At 36.5% G+C, this 22,408-nt stretch overlaps 1 protein-coding gene across 2 annotated transcripts in view; it reads left to right on the plus strand.

Moving 5' to 3' along the window:
• The window catches only part of KLHL1 (kelch like family member 1), a 411,623-nt gene that overhangs the window by 366,943 nt on the left and 22,272 nt on the right, over positions 1 to 22,408 (plus strand). For both annotated transcript variants that reach the window (XM_061170762.1, XM_061170763.1), the window contains one exon: positions 965 to 1,127. In XM_061170762.1, the coding sequence (XP_061026745.1) occupies positions 965 to 1,127 (163 nt within the window). The remainder of the gene's footprint in view (positions 1 to 964; positions 1,128 to 22,408) is intronic.

Below are 22,408 nucleotides of genomic sequence, written 5' to 3' on the forward strand. Positions count from 1 at the left end.
TTTTTGTTCCACAGGCTGCAGGTTTGTAGTTCTTCTTGCTTCTGCTGTCTGCCCTCTGGTGGAAGAGGCTATCTAAGAGGCTTGTGCAAGCTTCCTGATAGGAGGGACTGGTGGTGGGTAGAGTTGGGTGTTGCTCTGGTGGGCAGAGTTCAGTAAAACTTTAATCCACTTGTCTGCCAATGGGTGGGGCTGAGTTCCCTCCGTGTTGGTTGTTTGGCCTGGGGCAACCCAACACTGGTGCCTACAGGCTTTTTGGCGGAATTAATGGTGGACTCCAGTAGAGCTCACACCAAGGAATACTTCCCAGAACTTCTGCTGCCAGTGTCCTTGTCCCCACAGTGAGCCACAGCCACCCCCTGACTCTGCAGGAGACCCTCTAACACTAGGAGGTAGGTCTGTTTCAGTCTCCTATGGGGTCACTGCCCCTTCCTCCTGGGTCCTGATGTGCACAATACTTTGTGTGTGCCCTCCAAGAGTGGAGTCTCTGTTTCCCCTAGCACTGTCGAAGCCCTGCAGTCAAATCCTGCTAGCTTTCAACATCTGATTCTCTGTGAATTACTCCTCCCGTTGACAGATTCCCAAGTTGGGAAGCCTGACGTGTGCCTCAGAACCTTCACTCCAGTGGGTGGACTTCTGTGGTATAATTGTTCTCCAGTTTGTGAGTCACCAACCCAGGAATTATGGGATTTGATTTTATTGTGATTGCACCCCTCCTTCCATCTCACTGTGGCTTTTCCTTTGTCATTGGATGTAGGGTATCTTTTTTGGTGAGTTCCAGTGACTTCCTGTCAATGATTGTTCAGCAGTTAGCTGTGATTCTAGTGCTCTCACAAGAGGGAGTTGCAATTGTTTCTTAACTGCTAGAACCTATTCTGAATGGCATCATAATTTTTTACTACTAATTTGATTTTAGAACCTCACTGTGGAATAAATCCATTCGGTTTTCATTTCTCCCATGTTTCAGGTGTGACGGTACTAGAAGGACCTATCTATGCCGTTGGAGGCCATGATGGCTGGAGCTATCTGAACACAGTGGAGAGGTGGGATCCTCAGAGTCAGCAGTGGACATTTGTAGCTAGTATGTCAATTGCCCGAAGCACAGTTGGTGTGGCAGCATTGAATGGCAAGTGAGTAGACTTTCCTTTTTTATTTGAAAAAAAAAGTTTTTGAGTGAATATTGTTTTAAAAATAGCATTTAGTAAACTGCTTTGATAAAATATTTAAATCTTTTGTTTTTGTTTTTAAGTTTAGTCTTTATGGATCATTGACATATCAAGACTACATATTTTTCTGACTGTCCCTTCTTATAAAATAAAAACCAAAACTTCTTTACAATAACTGTTTTTTTTTTAAGTATCACATATATTTCATGAGAATTATGTGAACTAACAATCTGCATATTTATATCCTTTCTGGTAAAATAGTCTGAGGAGCCTTCAAAAGACTATTAAAAATTTGGTACTTAATATATTTTTTTGCATGATTGTATGTCTCTTCACTTTTCTCCTTTCCATTCCTATCACCCTAAATGGGGAATTTTCAAACACAGCACTGTTGATATTTTGAGTCAGATAATTGTTTGTTCGGTGCAGGGCTCTGTCCTGTGCATTGTACAGTGTTTAGCAGCAGACTGGCTTTTATCTACTAGATACCAACTGCAACACCCTGCCCAATGTGGTAACCAAAAAAGTCTCCAGACATTGCCTAATATACCCTCTGGGGTGGCAAAATACACTCCCTCTCACTGCCATGAGAAACTCTGCCCTAAAAAAGTTAATAACACCTCTGGTTTGAACAACAGCAAAAGCTTCCAATCTGTTTACTTGTCTTTCCACTAAAGTCCATTTGCTAAAGCTGCCACAGCTGCTTAACAAATGCAAGTAATATTTCAGTCCTCTTCAAGAACTTCTCTTTACAATTAGAACACAATGCCTATCTTTACCTAAAGGGACCTACTGGATCTTGTTTCTGCCTATTCTACATTTTTTCTCTATACATCAGCCAAATTGCCCTTTTATCTTTGCTTCAAATATAGCAGCTCTAACCAAACTTAGTCCCTTTGAATGTGCTCTTTTCTTTGTCCGAGATGCTGTTCCTACCCATCATCACGTGTCTGGGTTTTTCTCATTTTTCAGATTTCATCTCAAAATTTGTCCACAAAGAAAGTTATTTACTATTCATCCTATTAAATTAAACCACCCTGCACACTATCCCAAACTGCTTACTGTTCTTAAAATTACATACATTACTGTTTTCTCTTTTTACTAGATATACATGTTTAATGAATGTTGGGCTTCAATTTTCATTTAGGTTTATTTGATGCCTAAAATTGTATTCTTAGTGTCATGTATACTTCCTGAGAATCCATTTAGGATTTTGCCTGGAAATAAATATTTACATATTAATTAGAGAAAATGTTAGATCTATACATTTGAAATCTTTTCGTCTGAAAATGTGATCTTAATTTTATCTCTTAAAATTAGTCTCTATATATTTTAGTGGTTTTAATTTAGGTATAGGTTTAGTATTTTCTTTCTGAGTTTTATTCACACTTATTTGTATTTTTGAACATTTTAGATATTATATTTTGGTTTATATATTTGTATGTATTAATAATTATACATTTATAGTACACTGGAGAAGAAAGTTTAAGTATATATGTTTATAATAACCAACTTACTAAATGCATGTATCAGTTAGTTTTTTGATTTATAATAACAGATTTTCTAGGAAGATAAACATGGTAAACTAATAATGAAACTTTGTCACTTCCTTCTTAATATTTATGTTTATTTCCTTTTTATTGTATTGCTTTTATTTTTAGAATAGTGATATAAATAGTAGTGATATTGGGTGACCTCGTTTATGTCTTTTAATTGGAAAGACCTTAATGCTTTATAGTCTGTGTGATATTAGTTGCTATTTGAGATACTTATACCATGTGGTGTCAAGGGCAAGATCTTGTCATTGCCTGTAGTTTCACTAATGGAGATTTTATTTTAAAAAATCAACCTTGGTATAATGTTTTATTAAATTCTTTCTAAAAATGTATAAACTTATATTTTCCTTATTTGATCTATTAATATGGTGATTTACATAAATATTATAATTGTAAATCATTATTACACACTTAAAATAAAAACAACTTATCCATGTTGCATTATTCATTTAGTATTTTGTTGCATTCTATAGTCTATGATTTTTCATCTATGTTTGGTCTACATATCTTTTGTTCATAATATTTTCCATTATGATATGAAGCTTTTCTTAGCATAATAACATCATAACATGAATTGAGAAGCTTTCTACAATTTATCTGCTATAAGTATCTACAAACATGGGAAGTATATATTCTTGAACATGACAAATGATAGAAAAAATTATATGTATATTATCATATATATTCCCTTTAAAAGTTATATTTTACTGAGATTCTAAAATTTAGCAGAAGGCAGTTGTACCTTACTTCTAATCCTATGACTATTAATAATAATCCATCTTGTATTGTTATATCTTCTTTTGTACTGTTATTAACCTCCTAATTTGTTATTTTTAGGTGTTAGCATTATTACTAATTTTGTCTTATCTTAGGTTTTGTCAGTATCATTATTTGGTTTTGTTTTTGTCTTTAATCAAATGTGTGCATAGAGTGAAGTTATACTTGTTTCCTCTCTTGTTTTCTTATTCATTAATTTGCACTTGGCTCAGTTTTATTTAATATGTCTTGAAATTCAGAATTTAACAAAAGATAGTGTTAATAATTGTATTTGCAGTTTATTCTTCTTTAATATATCAAAATTATCATTTTAATTGTTTCCATTTCTTGCTTATTAAGAATAGTTTTGCTGTGAACATCCTCACTTATATATGTCCTTTGTGAGCATGCGTACAAATTTTAGCTGAGTGTAGACCTGGAACTGCGATTGCTAGGCTATACGGTATTCTTGTGTTCAGCCTTAAGGGATAATTCCCAGAAGATTTTGAAAGTGTTTTCCTAATTTATGTACATATTCACACTGTACTAGAGTTCTAGATACTGATTTGGTAACGCCAGTTTTTATCTTTTATGGTTTTTATCTATTCTGGTGGATAATGCTATCACATTCAGTTAATGACTGAGATTGTGCACCTTTTATATACTTATTAACAATTTTATATCTTCTGGCTGAAGTATATATTAAAGTCTTTTTCCTGTTTCCATTTGGGTTTCTGTCTTTTTCATTTTGCCTTGTAGAGTTCTTCATATGTTCTAGAAATTATTTCTAGGTAAATATATCTCACTTTATTAGTAGTAGTATATTACTATTACTACTACTATTATTTTCCAGGAAGGATACGTTGATTATATAATTTATTAAACTTTATGTCTAAAAGGAATTTTCCTATGTCTTCACACATTTGTTGTAAATTGGCTTGAGTAATTTAATGTCACAGCCTTGTATCGTTATAGTTAAGTAGATATTATATACTTACTTATCTTCTGTCATTTTTTTTAAGGGAGATGTGTGGTAAGTCCAGTAGTTTTTCATCCTTAGTATGTTTTTATATCTCATTCTTATAGATGTTTTGACTATATTTCTACCAGTTAGGGTACAGTCAAGAGACAGAAACCACTCCAGCCATTTATCAGTGATTCTATATAATCTAATATAAAGATTTGTTAAGTAGATATAAAAATTAGCTAGTTAACCAAAAAGTCAACAAGAGAACACTATATCATAAATGTATCAACTAAAGGAAACAGCTACCATCCCTAGTGTTGGAAAACAAAAGAAGAGATTGTAGTTATTAAGATTTAGAAAATCAGAGGAGAGTCCCTATGCAGTTGAAATCCAGACATTTGTGATTGGACCTCTGCTTAGCCAGAGCTGGCATCTCTGACATGAAAGAGGGACCCCTTGGCCTGGGACCCGAAGCTCTGAGGAGGTGGTGCCAGTCTGCTGGTGTTGATGGCTCTGAGTGGTCTCAATAAGGCCAATTTTGCAAGTTCTGCAAAATGGCAATTGGATGCAACTGGATGCAGGAAAAAAAGATGGGGTGACACAGGAACAGGAAATGAGCAGAAAGGAGCAAGACCCTTCCTCCTCTAGTCTTTCAGTCTCCCTCTAGCATCCATTAACGTCACATCCTAAAAGAAGGAACCAGGTGGCAAAGCAGAAACGTGGTTTGCAGAGTTCCAGCCCTCATATGAAAAAGCAGAGTACAGGAGAGAGAATGTGGGGCTGTGAGATAAGAGCTTAACTACTGGCATGTTCTTCTCCAATTTCAAAATGTTTATCAGGGTATAACCTGATGGCTGCTTTTCATTCTTTTAACTTAATATTTGGAGATTCATTTGAACAATCTCAATCATGTCTTTATTTTACTAAGGAAAGTTTTTATCTACTGAGGAATGGTTTTTGTTTGATTCCTTGATTCCTTTTCCATTATTCTAGTTCTTTGGTTTTGGGATATATATTTTAGTATGTATTTATGTTAATGATTGTGTGTGTCTTTGAGCACTGATTTCTTTTCCATAAACAGTTTTTCTCCTCAGTAATTTTATTTCTTTTCCACTTAACTTGGGAAATTTTTTTCTGTATTTTATGGTTAATCATTGCCATTTTGCTTATGAATTTTACTGTTTCCAGTGCATACATAATCTTTATTTTAATTTTCCATATATGATATACTTATTTGACAGCTCTCTTTCCTATCTGCCTCATATTCATCTTATTTCAATTGAGGATACTCCCTTATTGTTTTACCTTAAAAATCTCTTGTATCACTAAATGTATATTTTTTTAAATTGCTTTTGAGAGTACATTTAGTGACTTTTTCTCACCACTTACGCTGATGCTAATTTATAGATTCATCTCTTATATCCTTTAGGAAATGGGTATCTTATTGACATAGCAAATTTGCTCAACAAAGATGAGAAGTATCTTTACCCTTTCCTTATATTATTCATTTGTTACATTATTCTGTAATGAGAAGACATACATACGCACACAACACACACAACACACCCAAGACACGCACACTTTATTTTAAAGTTTTAATATATTACTTATCTTATTCTAGATTTTTTATAATTACTTTGCATTATAGTTTTGTGACCCTTCCTTAATATTTTACTGTGACATATCTTTATATATATGTGTTTTGTTACAAATCTCCAAACTCAATCAGAAATAAATGGGATAAAAATTTAATAAATATAATATTTAATGGATAGTCTTGTAGCAAATTTTCACATGTTATTATAACTGAATTTTTTAATCCAATTTCTTCTCTTTTAAATTAGCTTTATATGGAATTCATCATTTGTATCATTTTGTGGTCCTTGTATCTTTTTGGTCAGCTAAGATATTTAATATCCTAAGAAATCCTGTTTTACTCTAAAAACATTCTTCATACCAAATATCAGAGTGTGAGAGTATTTAAAGTTTTTGTTCTTAAAATTGTTTACATTTTAATTAAGTACATTTTCCCAAATTTTAACCCCATTTTATGAAAATGTTTGGAATGATTTCATTTTTACTTCAAATAATCTTTGTCCTTTAAATGAGAATAGTATAGGCCTCATTTGGGTTATTTTTTAATTCCCCTGAGTGTGATTTAATGGCCTCAAAATTCTGTGGTTTAATGACTTTCTTTTAATGTCTGGTTGCTTTTCCTGTTTTACTCAGAGAAAAACATAATCACTAGAAAGTGACCTTTCACTTCAGATCCACATCAGAAAATTGTTTCAATATCACCCTCTGACAGCTGTTTATTTTTCTCTCACTTCTACTGACATGACTTTTTTTCCCTATTGTTTAATTTTCACATCTCACTAATGTGTCATTCTAACCTGACTGTTGCTTCTCTGAATATTATTTTGAATAATTTTCCCAATTAAGGCTAATAAATACCAGTGAACAGCCCTCTTGAGTTTAGATCATTCATGATACCTTTTGTTGTGGAAAAACAAGGCATTGGTTCATGGCTTAAAATTAATGAGTGTATTCTGATGGATTCAAGAGCAAAATTATATCAATTTTATGAAACATTTTGGTCAGTCATCCAATGACACAGATTAAGCTAAGTCGTAGATATATCATCTTAGGCCAGCACAGCCACAGACTTACTTGATGCATAAAGGAAATACAACAAAACAATAAATAGACATTCTGGTGTGGCGAGTGACCATATAAAACCTCAGACTCTCCAAATAATATCTACACTAGTAATTATTTTTGTTTCTTATTTGCTCTGTGCCTTAGCTTTGTTCTTTCAAACTTTACTTTGTAACTAAGAGGTCTTTCTGGTTTGTTTCCCTTTATTTCCTGAGTAAGCTCAAAAAGCAGATACTCATACTGCCTGAGCACATCCATAAATAGTCCTGAATTTTAATAAATGTATGCTCTGGTCCTTGGAGAATCTGCAAAACAGATTTAAAAAACTGTGTTTGTTTCGTGATTCACCATGGCAAAACCGATTTACTCAGTCATTCAAAACCTCATGTTAATAATACACATGAAGAAGCTGCTATTTCTGTGCAGTCTGAAGTTTATACAGTTTGAAGTATCATGAGAACAGGAGTCATGTCTGTTGTTTTCTCCAGTACAACCCAATATCTAGCACTGTACCTTATTATGCCTCAAGCCCTGTCACTAACGTGGTGCTCTCTAAGACCCTTTCTATTTTTGTATCCAAACTTTGATATTCTTTTTCTTAAAAATGAACCCAAAATTGTAAAAGCTTTCCTATGATAAACATATCAGCAAATGCAAGTTCATGTGCCTGAGGCACAGTGAGGCCAAACAAACCAAAACATCAGAGTTAAGAGCAGAGAAACGTTTATTGCAGGGCTATGCAAGGAGATGGGTAGTTCATGCCCCTCAAAACCCCAAACTCCCTGAAGGATTTCAGCAATGCATTTTTAAAGGCAAGGTGAGGAAGGGGCGTGGTTGGTTGTTGCAAACTTCTTGGTACGGGAATCCTTTGTTCTTGCAGCTGTCCACATAGGTCAGGCCAAGATGTTCCTGTAAACCACCAGCAAGACAAATGTTAATCTCTGTTCTGAAACATTTTATCTCTATATGAATGGAAAAGTGTCATACCCTTAAAGGTCAGAGCTTTGAGAATGGGTCAATCCATATGTTTCAAGCTATAGGCAACATTCTTAACTCAAGCAAAAGCAATAGACTACAAAGGTTAAAGTACAAGAAACAGATTTAATATGGAGTCAGATTTGTTCTTCCCTATTACAAGCAGTTTGTATTAAAATTGTATTATCTTAGATTCACACACTTTAAAAAAATCACTTGTTTGCTGAGTCTCGCTGAGGGCTGTTAATAGGCTTAGGAGGTTTGTGATTTGCCTTCTGGAAGAAATGATTTCTAATCTGGAACTTGACTGATTTATCAGATTTGCAGAAAGTGAGGAAGAATTGCAATGAGAAGGAACAAGCTGTGTCCAGTTCCTGAGTGTGAATTGCAAACAAAAGGAGGAAAAGTTGAGTTTAGCTGGAATATAATGAGGAAGAGTGGCCCCAATAGATTGGATAGAAAGCCAGCCTCTAGGTCATAGCAACTTGGCTAAGGTAAAAATATTATAAAAGGTTTAAAAAAGGGCAGCGACATGGTTGTATTTCAATTTTGTAAAAATCACTCTGGCTGAAGAATAATTTATAATTGCTCAAGGAAACTATAAAATTATTAGAATCTCATCACAAAAGTAGACTGGTTGAGATGCATTCCAGTGGTTCAAAGGGATTACTTGATAAATCATGCCTCAGAATTAAAACGTATAGCAACAGAATGTTACTGACCAGGGTTCTTGGCCTCCTCAATCAATAGAAATTGATAAGAGGCCAGGCAAGAAATTCAGGCAAGGCTTTATTGGGGTTCTTGCTGCAGCAGGAGGGAGTGAAAACAAGTAACAGTTTTCCTTGCTTGCTCCATGAGTCAGGCCGAGCTGGTTCTTTATATGGGTTACAGGTGGGTCCAGGATTGAGCTGGAGAGGTGGCTTGGGTGGTCTGTCTACCCCCTTGGTGGTGCTGTGTGCAAGGTGCATATGCAGTACCCTGCTTTTGCTCCCAACACCCTGTTTTTTGGGAGGTTTTAGTCTTTTTGTATCTTCTTGTTCATAATTTGCCCCAACTGTACATGCATGCAGCTATTTTTAGTCCCTTATAGTTTCTTTGTATTTTGCTGCTGGAAGAGACATTTGTCCAGGTGCAAGCACTGCAGCAAAGGGTCCAGGTCCCAGCCTGTCTTACGAGCACTGCAGCAAGGTTCTCAAGACCCAGCCTATCTCAAGAAGACAATTCATTTTGGCTCCCTACTTGAGCATAGCTACTGCCAAACTCCTTAATTAAGAATTCAGTGGTTTTATGAAACAGACCTCTCTTTCCTTCTCCAGTCTTCTCTCTTAACCACCTGCCTTACAGCCACCCTATGTCCCAAACATAAAGAACGACTTGATTGTTCACACTCTTTTGCATTTTTACATACTCATCTCTCTCCCCAGATTTCCCTTCCATTTTTTTCTTAATAACTTGTGACTGTCCACTGCCCTTTTAGTTTCTCTCCTCAGATTTTCATCTGGTCTTTGGATACATTTGAAAACTCTCTAGAGTGACAGCCTAACACAACTCTAGATCTCTATGTGCGTTAAATTCCATGTGGCAAGAATGGTACTAACAGAATTCAGTTTATTGTACTTGAGAACAATAGTGTAAGAAAGCATTAAACATATATTAAGACGTGCCTTTACCTAAATAAAACCTAAGTGAGATCCTTTATAATACCTCCATCACGCAAAACCTAGTTTAATCTGTACCTTTTCCATTAACCCTTTAAAATTCACCGATTTAAAAATAATTGTTCCGTCTTTTGCATTCCCAAGACACAGGATTGATACTTTTCTCTGCAATTTGTCAATATCTTATTTCAGCTGAACTTAAACAGGTGCCTTTTCTTTGACAACTTCCATTCATATATCATTCTTTTTCAAGAATTGGAAATGAGTGCTTGCTTCATTCATTTTTAAAAAATTTACAAATAGGTACTTGCTATGATGATATATCAGAGAAAATAAATCAAATCTGCCCTCAGAGAGCTTACATTATATTAATAAGGGAAATAAGAAACATCAAAGGAAAGAAATTCAGAATTGTAATAGGTGTAGAGTGGGAGTTGGCAAGGAAACATGGAGGGATTAAAATTGAAGTGACCATTTCTACCAGGTTTTGGGTTAGTAAATTCTACTAAGTTGGGTAGGATGCAATTCATTAACCTAAATTAATTTCTGTATTTATAATTGTCAGAGACTTTTTAGGAAATATAGGCACGTTCTAATAAATAAAGGTAAGTGGGTTCTGTTAGCCATATGTTATAATGACAGCAAGTCCATTTTGTTTGGGGCAGCAAATTATGCTCAGGGACTGAGATTGTCTTTGCCAGTAGTTTAAACACAACTTCACTGTAGGAATTTCACAAACCGATAGCATACAGGGTCATGTCTTTTAATAAGTCAATAAAGAAATAACACACCCATGATAGATTAAATACACTATTGTTCCAGGAAAGGGGAGAAGATAGAAATAAAGTCCAAATTTACTTGAAGTGTACTCTATTTTTTTTTTTTTTGCCTTTATTTTATTTATTTATTTATTTTTAAACATCTTTATTGGAGTATAATTGCTTTACAATGGTGTGTTAGTTTCTGCTTTATAACAAAGTGAATCAGTTATACATATACATATGTTCCCATATCTCTTCCTTCTTGCGTCTCCCTCCGTCCTACCCTCCGTATCCCACGCCTCTAGGTAGTCACAAAGCACCGAGCTGATCTCCCTGTGCTATGCGGCTGCTTCCCACTAGCTAACTATTTTACATTTGGTAGTGTATATATGTCCATGACACTCTCTCACCCTGTCACATCTTACCCCTCCCACTCCCCATATCCTCAAGTCCATTCTCTAGTAGGTCTGTGTCTTTATTCCCATCTTGCCACTAGGTTCTTCATGACCTTTTTTTTTTTTTTTCCTTAGATTCCATATATATGTGTTAGCACATTGTATTTGTTTTTCTCTTTCTGACTTACTTCACTCTGTATGACAGACTCTAACTCCATCCACCTCACTACAAATACCTCCATTTCATTTCCTTTTATGGCTGAGTAATATTCCATTGTATATATATGCCACATCTTCTTTATCCATTCATCCAATGATGGACACTTAGGTTGCTTCCATGTCCTGGTTATTGTAAATAGAGCTGCTATGAACATTTTGGTACATGACTCTTTTTGAATTATGGTTTTCTCAGGGTATATGCCTAGTAGTGGGATTGCTGGGTCGTATGGTAGTTCTATTTTTAGTTTTTTAAGGAACCTCCATACTGTTCTCCATAGTGGCTGTATTAATTTACATTCCCACCAACAGTGCAAGAGGGTTTCCTTTTCTCCACACCCTCTCCAGCATTTATTGTTTCTAGGTTTTTTGACGATGGCCATTCTGGCCGTTGTGAGATGATATCTCATTGTACTTTTGATTTGCATTTCTCTAATGATTAAAGATGTTGAGCATTCTTTCATGTGTCTGTTGGCAATCTGTATATCTTCTTTGGAGAAATGTCTCTGTAGGTCTTCTGCCCATTTTTGGATTGGGTTGTTTGTTTTTTTGTTATTGAGCTGCATGAGCTGCTTGTAAATCTTGGAGATTAATGCTTTGTCAGTTGCTTCATTTGCAAATATTTTCTCCCATTCTGAGGGTTGTCTTTTGGTCTTGTTTATGGTTTCCTTTGCTGTGCAAAAGCTTTTAAGTTTTATTAGGTCCCATTTGTTTATTTTTGTTTTTATTTCCATTTCTCTAGGAGCTGGGTCAAAAAGGATCTTGCTGTGATTTATGTCATAGAGTGTTCTGCCTATGTTTTCCTCTAAGAGTTTGATAGTGTCTGGCCTTACACTTAGGTCTTTAATCCATTTTGAGTTTATTTTTGTGTATGGTGTCAGGGAGTGTTCTAATTTCATACTTTCACGTGTACCTGTCCAGTTTACTCAGCACCACTTATTGAAGAGGCTGTCTTTTCTCCACTATATATGCTTGCCTTCTTTATCAAAGATAAGCTGACCATATGTGCGTGGGTTTATTTCTGGGCTTTCTATCCTGTTCCATTGATCTATGTTTCTGTTTTTGTGCCAGTACCAAACTGTCTTGATTACTGTAGCTTTGTAATATAGTCTGAAGTCGGGGAGCCTGATTCCTCCAACTCCATTTTTCGTTCTCAAGATTGCTTTGGCTATTCGGGGTCTTTTGTGTTTCCATACAAATTGTGAAATTTTTTGTTCTAGTTCTGTGAAAAATGCCCGTGGTAGTTTGATAGGGATTGCATTGAATCTGTAGATTGCTTTGGGTAGTAGAGTCATTTTCACAATGTTGATTCTTCCAATCCAAGAACATGGTATATCTCTCCATCTATTTGTATCATCGTTGATTTCTTTCATCAGTGTCTTATAATTTTCTGCATACAAGTCTTTTGTCTCCTTAGGTAGGTTTATTCCTAGATATTTTATTCTTTTTGTTGCAATGGTAAACGGGAGTGTTTCCTTAATTACTCTTTCCGATTTTTCATCATTAGTGTATAGGAATGCAAGAGATTTCTGTGCATTAATTTTGTATCCTGCTACTTTACCAAATTCATTGATTAGCTCTAGTAGTTTTCTGGTAGCATCTTTAGGATTCTCTTTGTATAGTATCATGTCATCTGCAAACAGTGACAGCTTTACTTCTTCTTTTCTGATTTGGATTCCTTTTATTTCTTTTTCTTCTCTGATTGCTGTGGCTAACACTTCCAAAACTATGTTGAATAATAGTGGTGAGAGTGGGCAACCTTGTCTTGTTCCTGATCTTAGTGGAAATGGTTTCAGTTTTTCACCATTGAGGACAATGTTGGCTGTGAGTTTGTCATATATGGCCTTTATTATGTTGAGGAAAGTTCCCTCTATGCCTACTTTCTGCAGGGCTTTTATCATAAATGGGTGTTGAATTTTGTCGAAAGCTTTCTCTGTGTCTATTGAGATAAGCATATGGTTTTTCTCATTCAATTTTTTAATATGATGTATCACGTTGATTGATTTGCGTATATTGAAGAATCCTTGCATTCCTGGAATAAACCCCACTTGATCATAGTGTATGATCCTTTTAATGTGCTGTTGGATTCTGTTTGCTAGTATTTTGTTGAGGATTTTTGCATCTATGTTCATCAGTGATATTGGCCTGTAGTTTTCTTTCTTTGTGACCTCTTTGTCTGGTTTTGGTATCAGGGTGATGGTGGCCTCATAGGATGAGTTTGGGAGTGTTCCTCCCTCTGCAATATTTTGGAAGAGTTTGAGAAGGATAGGTGTTAGCTCTCCTCTAAATGTTTGATAGAATTCGCCTGTGAAGCCATCTGGTCCTGGGCTTTTGTTTGTTGGAAGATTTTTAATTACAGTTTCAATTTCAGTGATTGTGATTGGTCTGTTCATATTTTCTATTTCTTCCTGGTTCAGTCTCGGCAGGTTGTGCATTTCTAAGAATCTGTCCATTTCTTCCAGGTTGTCCATTTTATTGGCATAGAGTTGCTTGTAGTAATCTCTCATAATCGTTTGTATTTCTGCAGTGTCAGTGGTTACTTCTCCTTTTTCATTTCTAATTCTATTGATTTGAGTCTTCTCCCTTTTTCTCTTGATGAGTCTAGCTAATGGTTTATCAATTTTGTTTATCTTCTCAAAGAACCAGCTTTTAGTTTTATTGATCTTCACTATTGTCTCCTTCATTTCTTTTTCACTTATTTCTGATCTGATATTTATGATTTCTTTCCTTCTGCTAGCTTTGGGGTTTTTTTGTTCTTCTTTCTCTAATTGCTTTAGGTGCAAGGTTAGGTTGTTTATTCGAGATGTTTCCTGTTTCTTGAGGTAGGCTTGTATTGCTATAAACTTCCCTCTGAGAACTGCTTTTGCTGCATCCCATAGGTTTTGGGTCGTTGTGTCTCCATTGTCATTTGTTTCTAGGTATTTTTTGATTTCCCCTTTGATTTCTTCAGTGATCAATTCATTATTAAGTAGTGTATTGTGTAGCCTCCATTTGTTTGTATTTTTTACAGATCTTTTCCTGTAATTGATATCTAGTCTCATAGCGTTGTGGTCGGAAAAGATACTTGATACGATTTCAATTTTCTCAAATTTACCAAGGCTTGATTTGTGACCCAAGATATGATCTATCCTGGAGAATGTTCCATGAGCACTTGAGAAAAATGTGTATTCTGTTGTTTTTGGGTGGAATGTCCTATAAATATCAATTAAGTCCATCTTGTTTAATGTATCATTTAAAGCTTGTGTTTCCTTATTTATTTTCATTTTGGATGATCTGTCCATTGGTGAAAGTTGGGTGTTAAAGTCCCCTACTATGATTGTGTTGCTGTCAATTTCCCCTTTTATGGCTGTTAGTATTTGTCTTATGTATTGAGGTGCTCCTATGTTGGGTGCATAAATATTTACAATTGTTATACCCTTTTCTTCGATTGATCCCTTGATCATTATATAGTGTCCTTCTTTGTCTCTTGTAATAGTCTTTATTTTAAAGTTTATTTTGTCTGATATGAGAATTGCTACTCCAGCTTTCTTTTGATTTCCATTTGTATGGAATATCTTTTTCCATCCCTTCACTTTCAGTCTGTATGTGTCTCTAGGTCTGAAGTTGGTCTCTTTTAGACAGCACATATATGGGTCTTGTTTTTGTATCCATTCAGCCAGTCTATGTCTTTTGGTTGGAGCATTTAATCCATTTACATTTAAGGTAATTATCGATATGTATGTTCCTATTCCCATTTTCTTAAATGTTTTGGGTTTGTTATTGTAGGTGTTTTCCTTCTCTTGTGTTTCTTGCCTAGAGAAGTTCCTTTAGCATTTGTTGTAAAGCTGATTTGGTGGTGCTGAACTCTCTCAGCTTTTGCTTGTCTGTAAAGTTTTTAATTTCTCCATCAAATCTGAATGAGATCCTTGCTGGGTAGAGTAATCTTGGTTGTAGGTTTTTCTCCTTCATCACTTTAAGTATATCCTGCCACTCCCTTCTGGCTTGCAGAGTTTCTGCTGAAAGATCAGCTGTTAACCTTATGGGGATGCCCTTGTGTGTTATTTGTTGTTTTTCCCTTGCTGCTTTTAATATGTTTTCTTTATATTTAATTTTTGATAGTTTGATTAATATGTGTCTTGGCATGTTTCTCCTTGGATTTATCCTGTATGGGACTCTCTGTGCTTCCAGGACTTGATTAACTATTTCCTTTCCCATATTAGGGAAGTTTTCAACTATAATCTCAATCTCTTCAAATATTTTCTGAGTCCCTTTCTTTTTCTCTTCTTCTTCTGGGACCCCTATAATTCAAATGTTGGTGCATTTAATGTTGTCCCAGAAGTCTCTGAGACTGTCTTCAGTTCTTTTCATTCTTTTTTCTTTATTCTGCTCTGCAGTAGTTATTTCCACTATTTTATCTTCCAGGTCACTTATCCGTTCTTCTGCCTCAGTTATTCTGCTATTGATCCCATCTAGAGTATTTTTAATTTCATTTATTGTGGTTTTCATTGTTGCTTGGTTCCTCTTTAGTTCTTCTACGTCCTTGTTAAACGTTTCTTGCATTTTGTCTATTCTATTTCCAAGATTTTGGATCATCTTTACTATCATTATTCTGAATTATTTTTCAGGTAGACTGCCTATTTCCTCTTCATTTGTTAGGTCTGGTGTGTTTTGACCCTGCTCCTTCATCTGCTGTGTGTTTTTTTGTCTTCTCATTTTGCTTATCTTACTGTGTTTTGGGTCTCCTTTTCACAGGCTGCAAGTTCGTAGTTCTCGTTGTTTTTGGTATCTGTCCCCAGTGGCTAAGGTTGGTTCAGTGGGTTGTGTAGGCTTCCTGGTGGAGGGGACTAGTGCCTGTGTTCTGGTGGATGACGTTGGATCTTGTCTTTCTGGTGGGCTTGTCCACGTCTGGTGGTGTGTTTTGGGGTGTCTGTGGCCTTCTTATGATTTTAGGCAGCCTCTCTGCTAATGGATGGGGCTGTGTTCCTGTCTTGCTAGTTGTTTGGCATAGGGTGTCCAGCACTGTAGCTTGCTGGTCGTTGAGTGAAGCTGGCTCTTGATGTTGAGATGGAGATCTGTGAGAGATTTTCGCCGTTTGGTATTACGTGGAGCTGGGAGGTCTCTTGTGGACCAGTGTCCTGAAGTTGGCTCTCCCACCTCAGAGGCACAGTCCTGATGCCTGGCTGGAGCACCAAGAGCCTTTCATCCACACGGCTCAGAATAAAAGGGAGAAAAGATAGAAAGAAAGAAAGAAAGAGGATAAAATAAAATAAAATAAAATAAAGCTATTATAATAAAAAATAAGAAAAAAACTATTAAGAATTAAGAATTCTAAAAATTATTAAGAATTAAGAATTAAATTATTATTATTAAAATAAAATAAAGCTATTATAATAAAAAATAAGAAAAAAGTTATTAAGAAGAATTATTAAGAATTATTAAAAATTATTAAGAAAAATGTTTTAATTTTAAAAAATAAAAAATATGAAAATACTTATTAAGAAAATTTTTTTTAATTTTTAAAAATAGAAAATAAGTTAAAAATTATTAAGAAAACATTTATTAAGAAAAAAAAAATTTTTAAGTACCAAAAAAAAGAAAAAAAAACGGACGGACCGAACCCTAGGACAAATGGTGAAAGCAAAGCTATACAGACAAAATCTCACCCAGAAGCATACACCTATAGACTCACAAAAAAAGGAAAAGGGGAAAATTAATATATCCTGCTCCCAATGTCCACCTCCTGAATTTGGGATGATTCGTTGTCTATTCAGGTATTCAACAGATGCAGGTACATCAAGTTGTTTGTGGAGCTTTAATCCGCTGCTTCTGACGCTGCTGGGAGAAATTTCCCTTTCTCTTCTTTGTTCGTACAGCTCCCGGGGTTCAGCTTTGGATTTGGACCCGCCTCTGCGTGTAGGTCTCCTGAGGGCGTCTCTTCCCCGCCCAGACAGAACGGGGTTAAAGGAGCAGCTGCTTCGCGGGCTCTGGCTCACTCAGGCCAGGGGGAAGGAGGGTACGGATGTGGGGCAAGCCTGCGGTGGCAGAGGCCAGCGTGACGTTGCAGCAGCCTGAGGTGCGCCGTGCGCTCTCCCGGGGAAGTTGTCCCTGGATCACGGGAGCCTGGCAGTGGCGGGCTGCACAGGCTCCCAGGAGGGGCGGTGTGGAGAGTGACCTGTGCTCGCACACAGGCTTCTTGGTGGCGGCAGCAGCAGCCTTAGCGTCTCATGCCTGTCTCTGGGGTCCGCACTGATAGCCGCGACTCGCGCCCGTCTCTGGAGTTCGTTTAGACGGCGCTCTGAATCCCCTCTCCTTGCGCACCACGAAACAAAGAGGCAAGAAAAAGTCTCTTGCCTCTTCGGCAGCTGCAGTCTTTTTCCCGGACTCCCTCCCTGCTAGCTGTGGTGCGCTAACCCCTTCAGGCTGTGTTCACGCCGCCAACCCCAGTCCTTTCTCTGGGATCCGACCGAAGCCCGAGCCTCAGCTAGCAGCCCCCGCCCGCCCCGGCGGGTGAGCAGACAAGCCTCTCGGGCTGGTGAGTGCTGCTCAGCACCGATCCTCTGTGTGGGAATCTCTCCGCTTTGCCCTCCGCACCCCTGTGGCTGCGCTCTCCTCCGTGGCTCCGAAGTTTCCCCGCTCTGTCACCCGCAGTCTCCGCCTGCGAAGGGGCTTCCTAGTGTGTGGAAACCTTTCCTCCTTCACAGCTCCCTCCCACTGGTGCAGGTCCCGTCCCTATTATTTTGTCTCTGTTATTTCTTTTTTCTTTTGCCCTACCCAAGTACGTGGGGAGTTTCTTGCCTTTTGGGAGGTCTGACATCTTCTGCCAGCGTTCAATGGGTGTTCTGTAGGAGCAGTTCCACTTGTAGATGTATTTCTAATGTATCTGTGGGAAGGAAGGTAATCTCCGCGTCTTACTCTTCTGCCATCTTGCCCAGACCTTGAAGTGTACTCTTTCTATGAGTCTTGGTTTCTGGAAGAGGCGGTTTTGCCAACTGAGAGCTGATGTGCAGCTGCCAGTGGAAAAACAAAAGTCCCTCGGTTGCTAGAGCATGTTGCTAGGGAACAATAGCAGTGGTGTTGACAGGCAGGCTGATATTCACAGGGATCACCACTGACTGATAAAGAAGTCTCCTTTATCATAGCAGAAATTAATACCCAAGATCTTCCGAGAGCTAAATTAGCAAAGGGTAGCTTTGTTCAGACTGAAACTCTGGGATAGCCTTCACGAACTCTCTGTATTTATAGTCTAAATGTCCCCTTTGCCAGAGTTGCTTCTCCACAAGTTTTTATTGAAAAGCCCCCAGCTGGGGTCCCTCAGCAGCTGAGCTACCAAGTTCTTATCAATCAAGGGCAGATGAGATGATGACATCCAGACACAACTTACTTCATTCTTATATCAAAACAACTTTACTTCTAAAAACAACTTAATTTTTTTTTGGTCATAAATAAGTGGATTTGAAATCATAGCAAACCAGTACACAACAACAAAGTCTCAGACTGAGTTTGCCACATGTACAAACATTTCTTAGTAGGTGGGAACAAAAGCAGTCTCACAGCCTGATGTGTAAGCTTACTGAAATCTCACTCACTGTACTCTCAGGCACTCAACTAGTACCTCTCATGGAAATTATTCGCTGAAAGGTACATGCAGGAGTATTTTGATAGCAGGAATGACAAGCCTTATCATGGGATCAGATGAAAGAGTTCTCCATCAATTAGGAAACAAAGGATCAAACAAAGTTCTGGATCTAGAGTTCCATCAAAGGTGTTATACCACACTTTCTATAGCCATTCCTGAAGTTATGTACCAGTGATAAAGTATGCCACACATTAAATAACTTTCCTTAGTATACGGATTATAAATAACATTACATTTCTGGGGAAAAGACAAAGTGGGATCAAAAAGACTTTCTAGTGGAGACATACCTGAATTGATTAATGAGTGATGAATGAACAGTAACCCACCCTATATAGTAACAAGGTACTTAGGACAGAATGCACAATGGCACACAGGGCTGGAAAAGATCTAGTGCTGTGGCAGAAAGTTATAATTGGCTCTTAATACTCATTCATTCCTTTTTATATGACAGTATGCACAGCACTGTTAGCTAGGCAAGTGGCCACCTAAAATAAAGATAACATTTCCCAGCACCTGATCAGTCAGGTATTCTCATGTAACTAAGTTCTGGCCAACGGGATGTAAAAAGTGAGTAGTGCAACTTAAAAGATTGATTCTTAAAGGGAGAAGATGTGCTCCTTCTTCCACTTTTCCTTCATCCTTGTTTGAACTGTGGTTGTGACAGCTAGGACTCCACCTTCAGGACCAGAGGGTTTGTAGACAATTCTCCATGGACTTTTAACATTCCTGCACATTTTCCAAGCAAAAATATTGGCAACTTTTTTCACCATCTTTTCAAGGATATTTGTAAATCGAACAGCTTTGGAAGGTAGAGATAGTGTCTTTCTTTTGGGCAGAGAGCAGGTTTGTTCCTTGAGAGAGCAGGAACACAATAATAAAGATAATATCTACCTTCAGAGCAATGATTGGACAGGTTTGCTGGCAGCCCCTTTAAGGATTAGCAGTGCCTAAACTCCAGAAGTGAGAAAAGTCCTCTATGTAAATAAGCATTCACCTGAATCTCTCTGTATCACCCTGGTGGGACTTGGAGGGACAGGGGGAACCCATGTGAACATGGAGCTCATTCTATCTGTTGTGCATGAAAAACAAAGTCATTTCTTTCTGATCCCAGAATCTTGTGTCTTTTACCAGCATCTACGAAACTGTGGTAGGCTAATTTGTTAGCTTTCAGGTCTGGTAAAATTTCAGACTCTTCACAGTTCTTGATAAAGGGTCTTATCCTACAGATGATATGTTGAAAGTTGGAAGCAGCCTGGGTCTCAACACCTACCTGCAAAGCCACTTTACACACATTTAAACCCATATCTTAACTAATACAGAATTTGTTTCTTCCTATTGCCATATTGTATGGACAGGCATACCCCGAAGACACTGCGGGTTTGATTCCAGACCACCGCAATAAAGTATATATTGCAATAAAGGGAGTCACATGGAGTTTTTGGTTTCCCAGTGCATATAAAATTTATGTTTACACTATATCATAGTTTATTGTGTGCAATAGCATTATGTTTTTAAAAACAATCTACATACCTTAATTTAAAAAATATTTTATTGCCAAAAAGTGCTAACCGTCATCTGACAATGCAGGATTACCATAAAACTTTGATTTGTAAAAAAAAAAAAATGCAATACCTGCAAAACTCAATAAGGTGAAGCACAATCAAATGCAATAAATGCATAAATCATGCATAAATAAAATGAAGTATACCTGTACTAGAATATAAAATACATGGTGCTGAGATGGGCACCTGGCAACTAGATCTCAAAACAGGAAGACCTTGTTGCTAAACTTTATATAAAATTTTTCTGTACGCTGAATAAACACATAAGTTAATGAAAGGGGTAGGGAAGACTCATTCATTCTCAGCAAAATTCTAGAAGAGTTTACTTAAGTCAGGGGTATTTCTGACCTCCTGCCAATTTTTGGCATGCAAGGAGGGATATACAGGTCAATGTTTACAGGAAACTGACCTGTGACACTGATATCTCCTAAGAATGTTATTTTTCTGCCCTTTTCTCATTGCCTCTGAATGAAATTCCAGCTCCATAGCGTGGCATACAATCCCCTTCATTCTCAGTCTAACCTTTTCATCCTACCAGCCATATCGCTTCTTCCCCTCCTTCACTACCACCCGTTCCACCAATATGACATACTTGCCACTCTATTTATCACCGGCTATGACCTTTCATGTCCCTTGTCTTTACACATAATGCTTTCCCTGTATGTAATGCTTTCCCCTATTTCTTCATCTTACAAATTTCTACTCATCTTTCAACTCTAAGTTAAAATGTCATGTTTCCTTTCTTGCCATGAAACTGTCAGCTGTCACTTCTTATGTTGTCAGTGCATTTACTTCTAGTATCAGATCCTTCTCTGCTCTTCATATTCTCAACATCTAATTCGTCATTGTAGTAAAACAAAACAGGGCATCAGTCTAAACTGTGATTAAATAGATTGTAAGAGGAGATCTGAGAAGATAACCTTAGATAATTGTCCATGAATTTTTGTGTGTACATTGCAACATTTATGCTAGCTGCAAAATATTTTCAAGTATTGAAATACATCTGTTGGTTTTAATAATTACTCCATAAAGCAGCCCCAAAGGACACTATTATCTCTTCTATACAATTACAATTTTCTCATTTCTTTTGTAAAGCTGTTTCTGAAGAAAAAATGTAGTGTATTTATTCTTTTCAACCAATTTTGCTCTAGTATTAATAATTTATATTACATTATCAAAATTACAATAATTTCATTGTTAATCTGTAGACTATATAATAGGAAGAACATTAAAAGGGACATTTACCAAATGAAATAAAACCCTGATAACCTAGCTTAGGTTTAGTAAATAATTTATAAAATAACAGCTATGATGTATCAAACATTTATTTTACAAAAGAAACTGTCAGCTATTATATCATTTTTATAGAGGTGTTACATACATTTCTTTTGTATAAACCCATGTGTTACTGAGTTTATTAGGAGAGGGTTCACACAAAGGCAGAGAGATTGAATAAATAGTGGTTTATAATATATATATAATTATATTAAGAAGTCAATGATGTTGTAACTTGTGAAATTTAAGGTAAATTTTATTTTCAAATACAAGGCTATGCTAATAGGCTCGATATTTGACTTCTATAATGTGAGCAATATGTTTAATTAATTATCATTATTTTTGTACACATTTAGCTATATATTTGTATATGTTAGCATTCTCTAATAATTTCAAAAAAATGTGATAAAGTATTGTATAGAATTATTTTAGTATCAGCAATGCTGGATTCAGATAAAGCAACAGTATAATTTGTCACTATAAAGTGTATGAATAAACACAGTAGCTTGAAGTCAAACATTCCATTAAAACAATAGAAAATAAAAAGGGGAATACTTTTCTTATATGTAAACTATGTACCAGGGACTGTGCTAGGTGCCCTTCATGAAGATACTTAACCAATAAATAAAATCTCTGCAAAAAGTTATTTTGCTAAGTTTTAATAACAATATCTCAATATTATAGCATACTTCTTTTGAGTTAGATCTTCAATTTAAATGAAACAGAAATAAAGTTCAGATTTTGTGAAGCATTTAGGATGATAAAAACTTCCGAGTGAATAATCATTTCACTTCTGGGTGATTTTGCAAGCTAAATTGTCCAATACTTGTCCTTTAAATTACTCCTGTTGG

Source organism: Eubalaena glacialis, chromosome 16 (genome assembly GCF_028564815.1).
Source record: "Eubalaena glacialis isolate mEubGla1 chromosome 16, mEubGla1.1.hap2.+ XY, whole genome shotgun sequence".
Taxonomy (NCBI): domain Eukaryota; kingdom Metazoa; phylum Chordata; class Mammalia; order Artiodactyla; family Balaenidae; genus Eubalaena; species Eubalaena glacialis.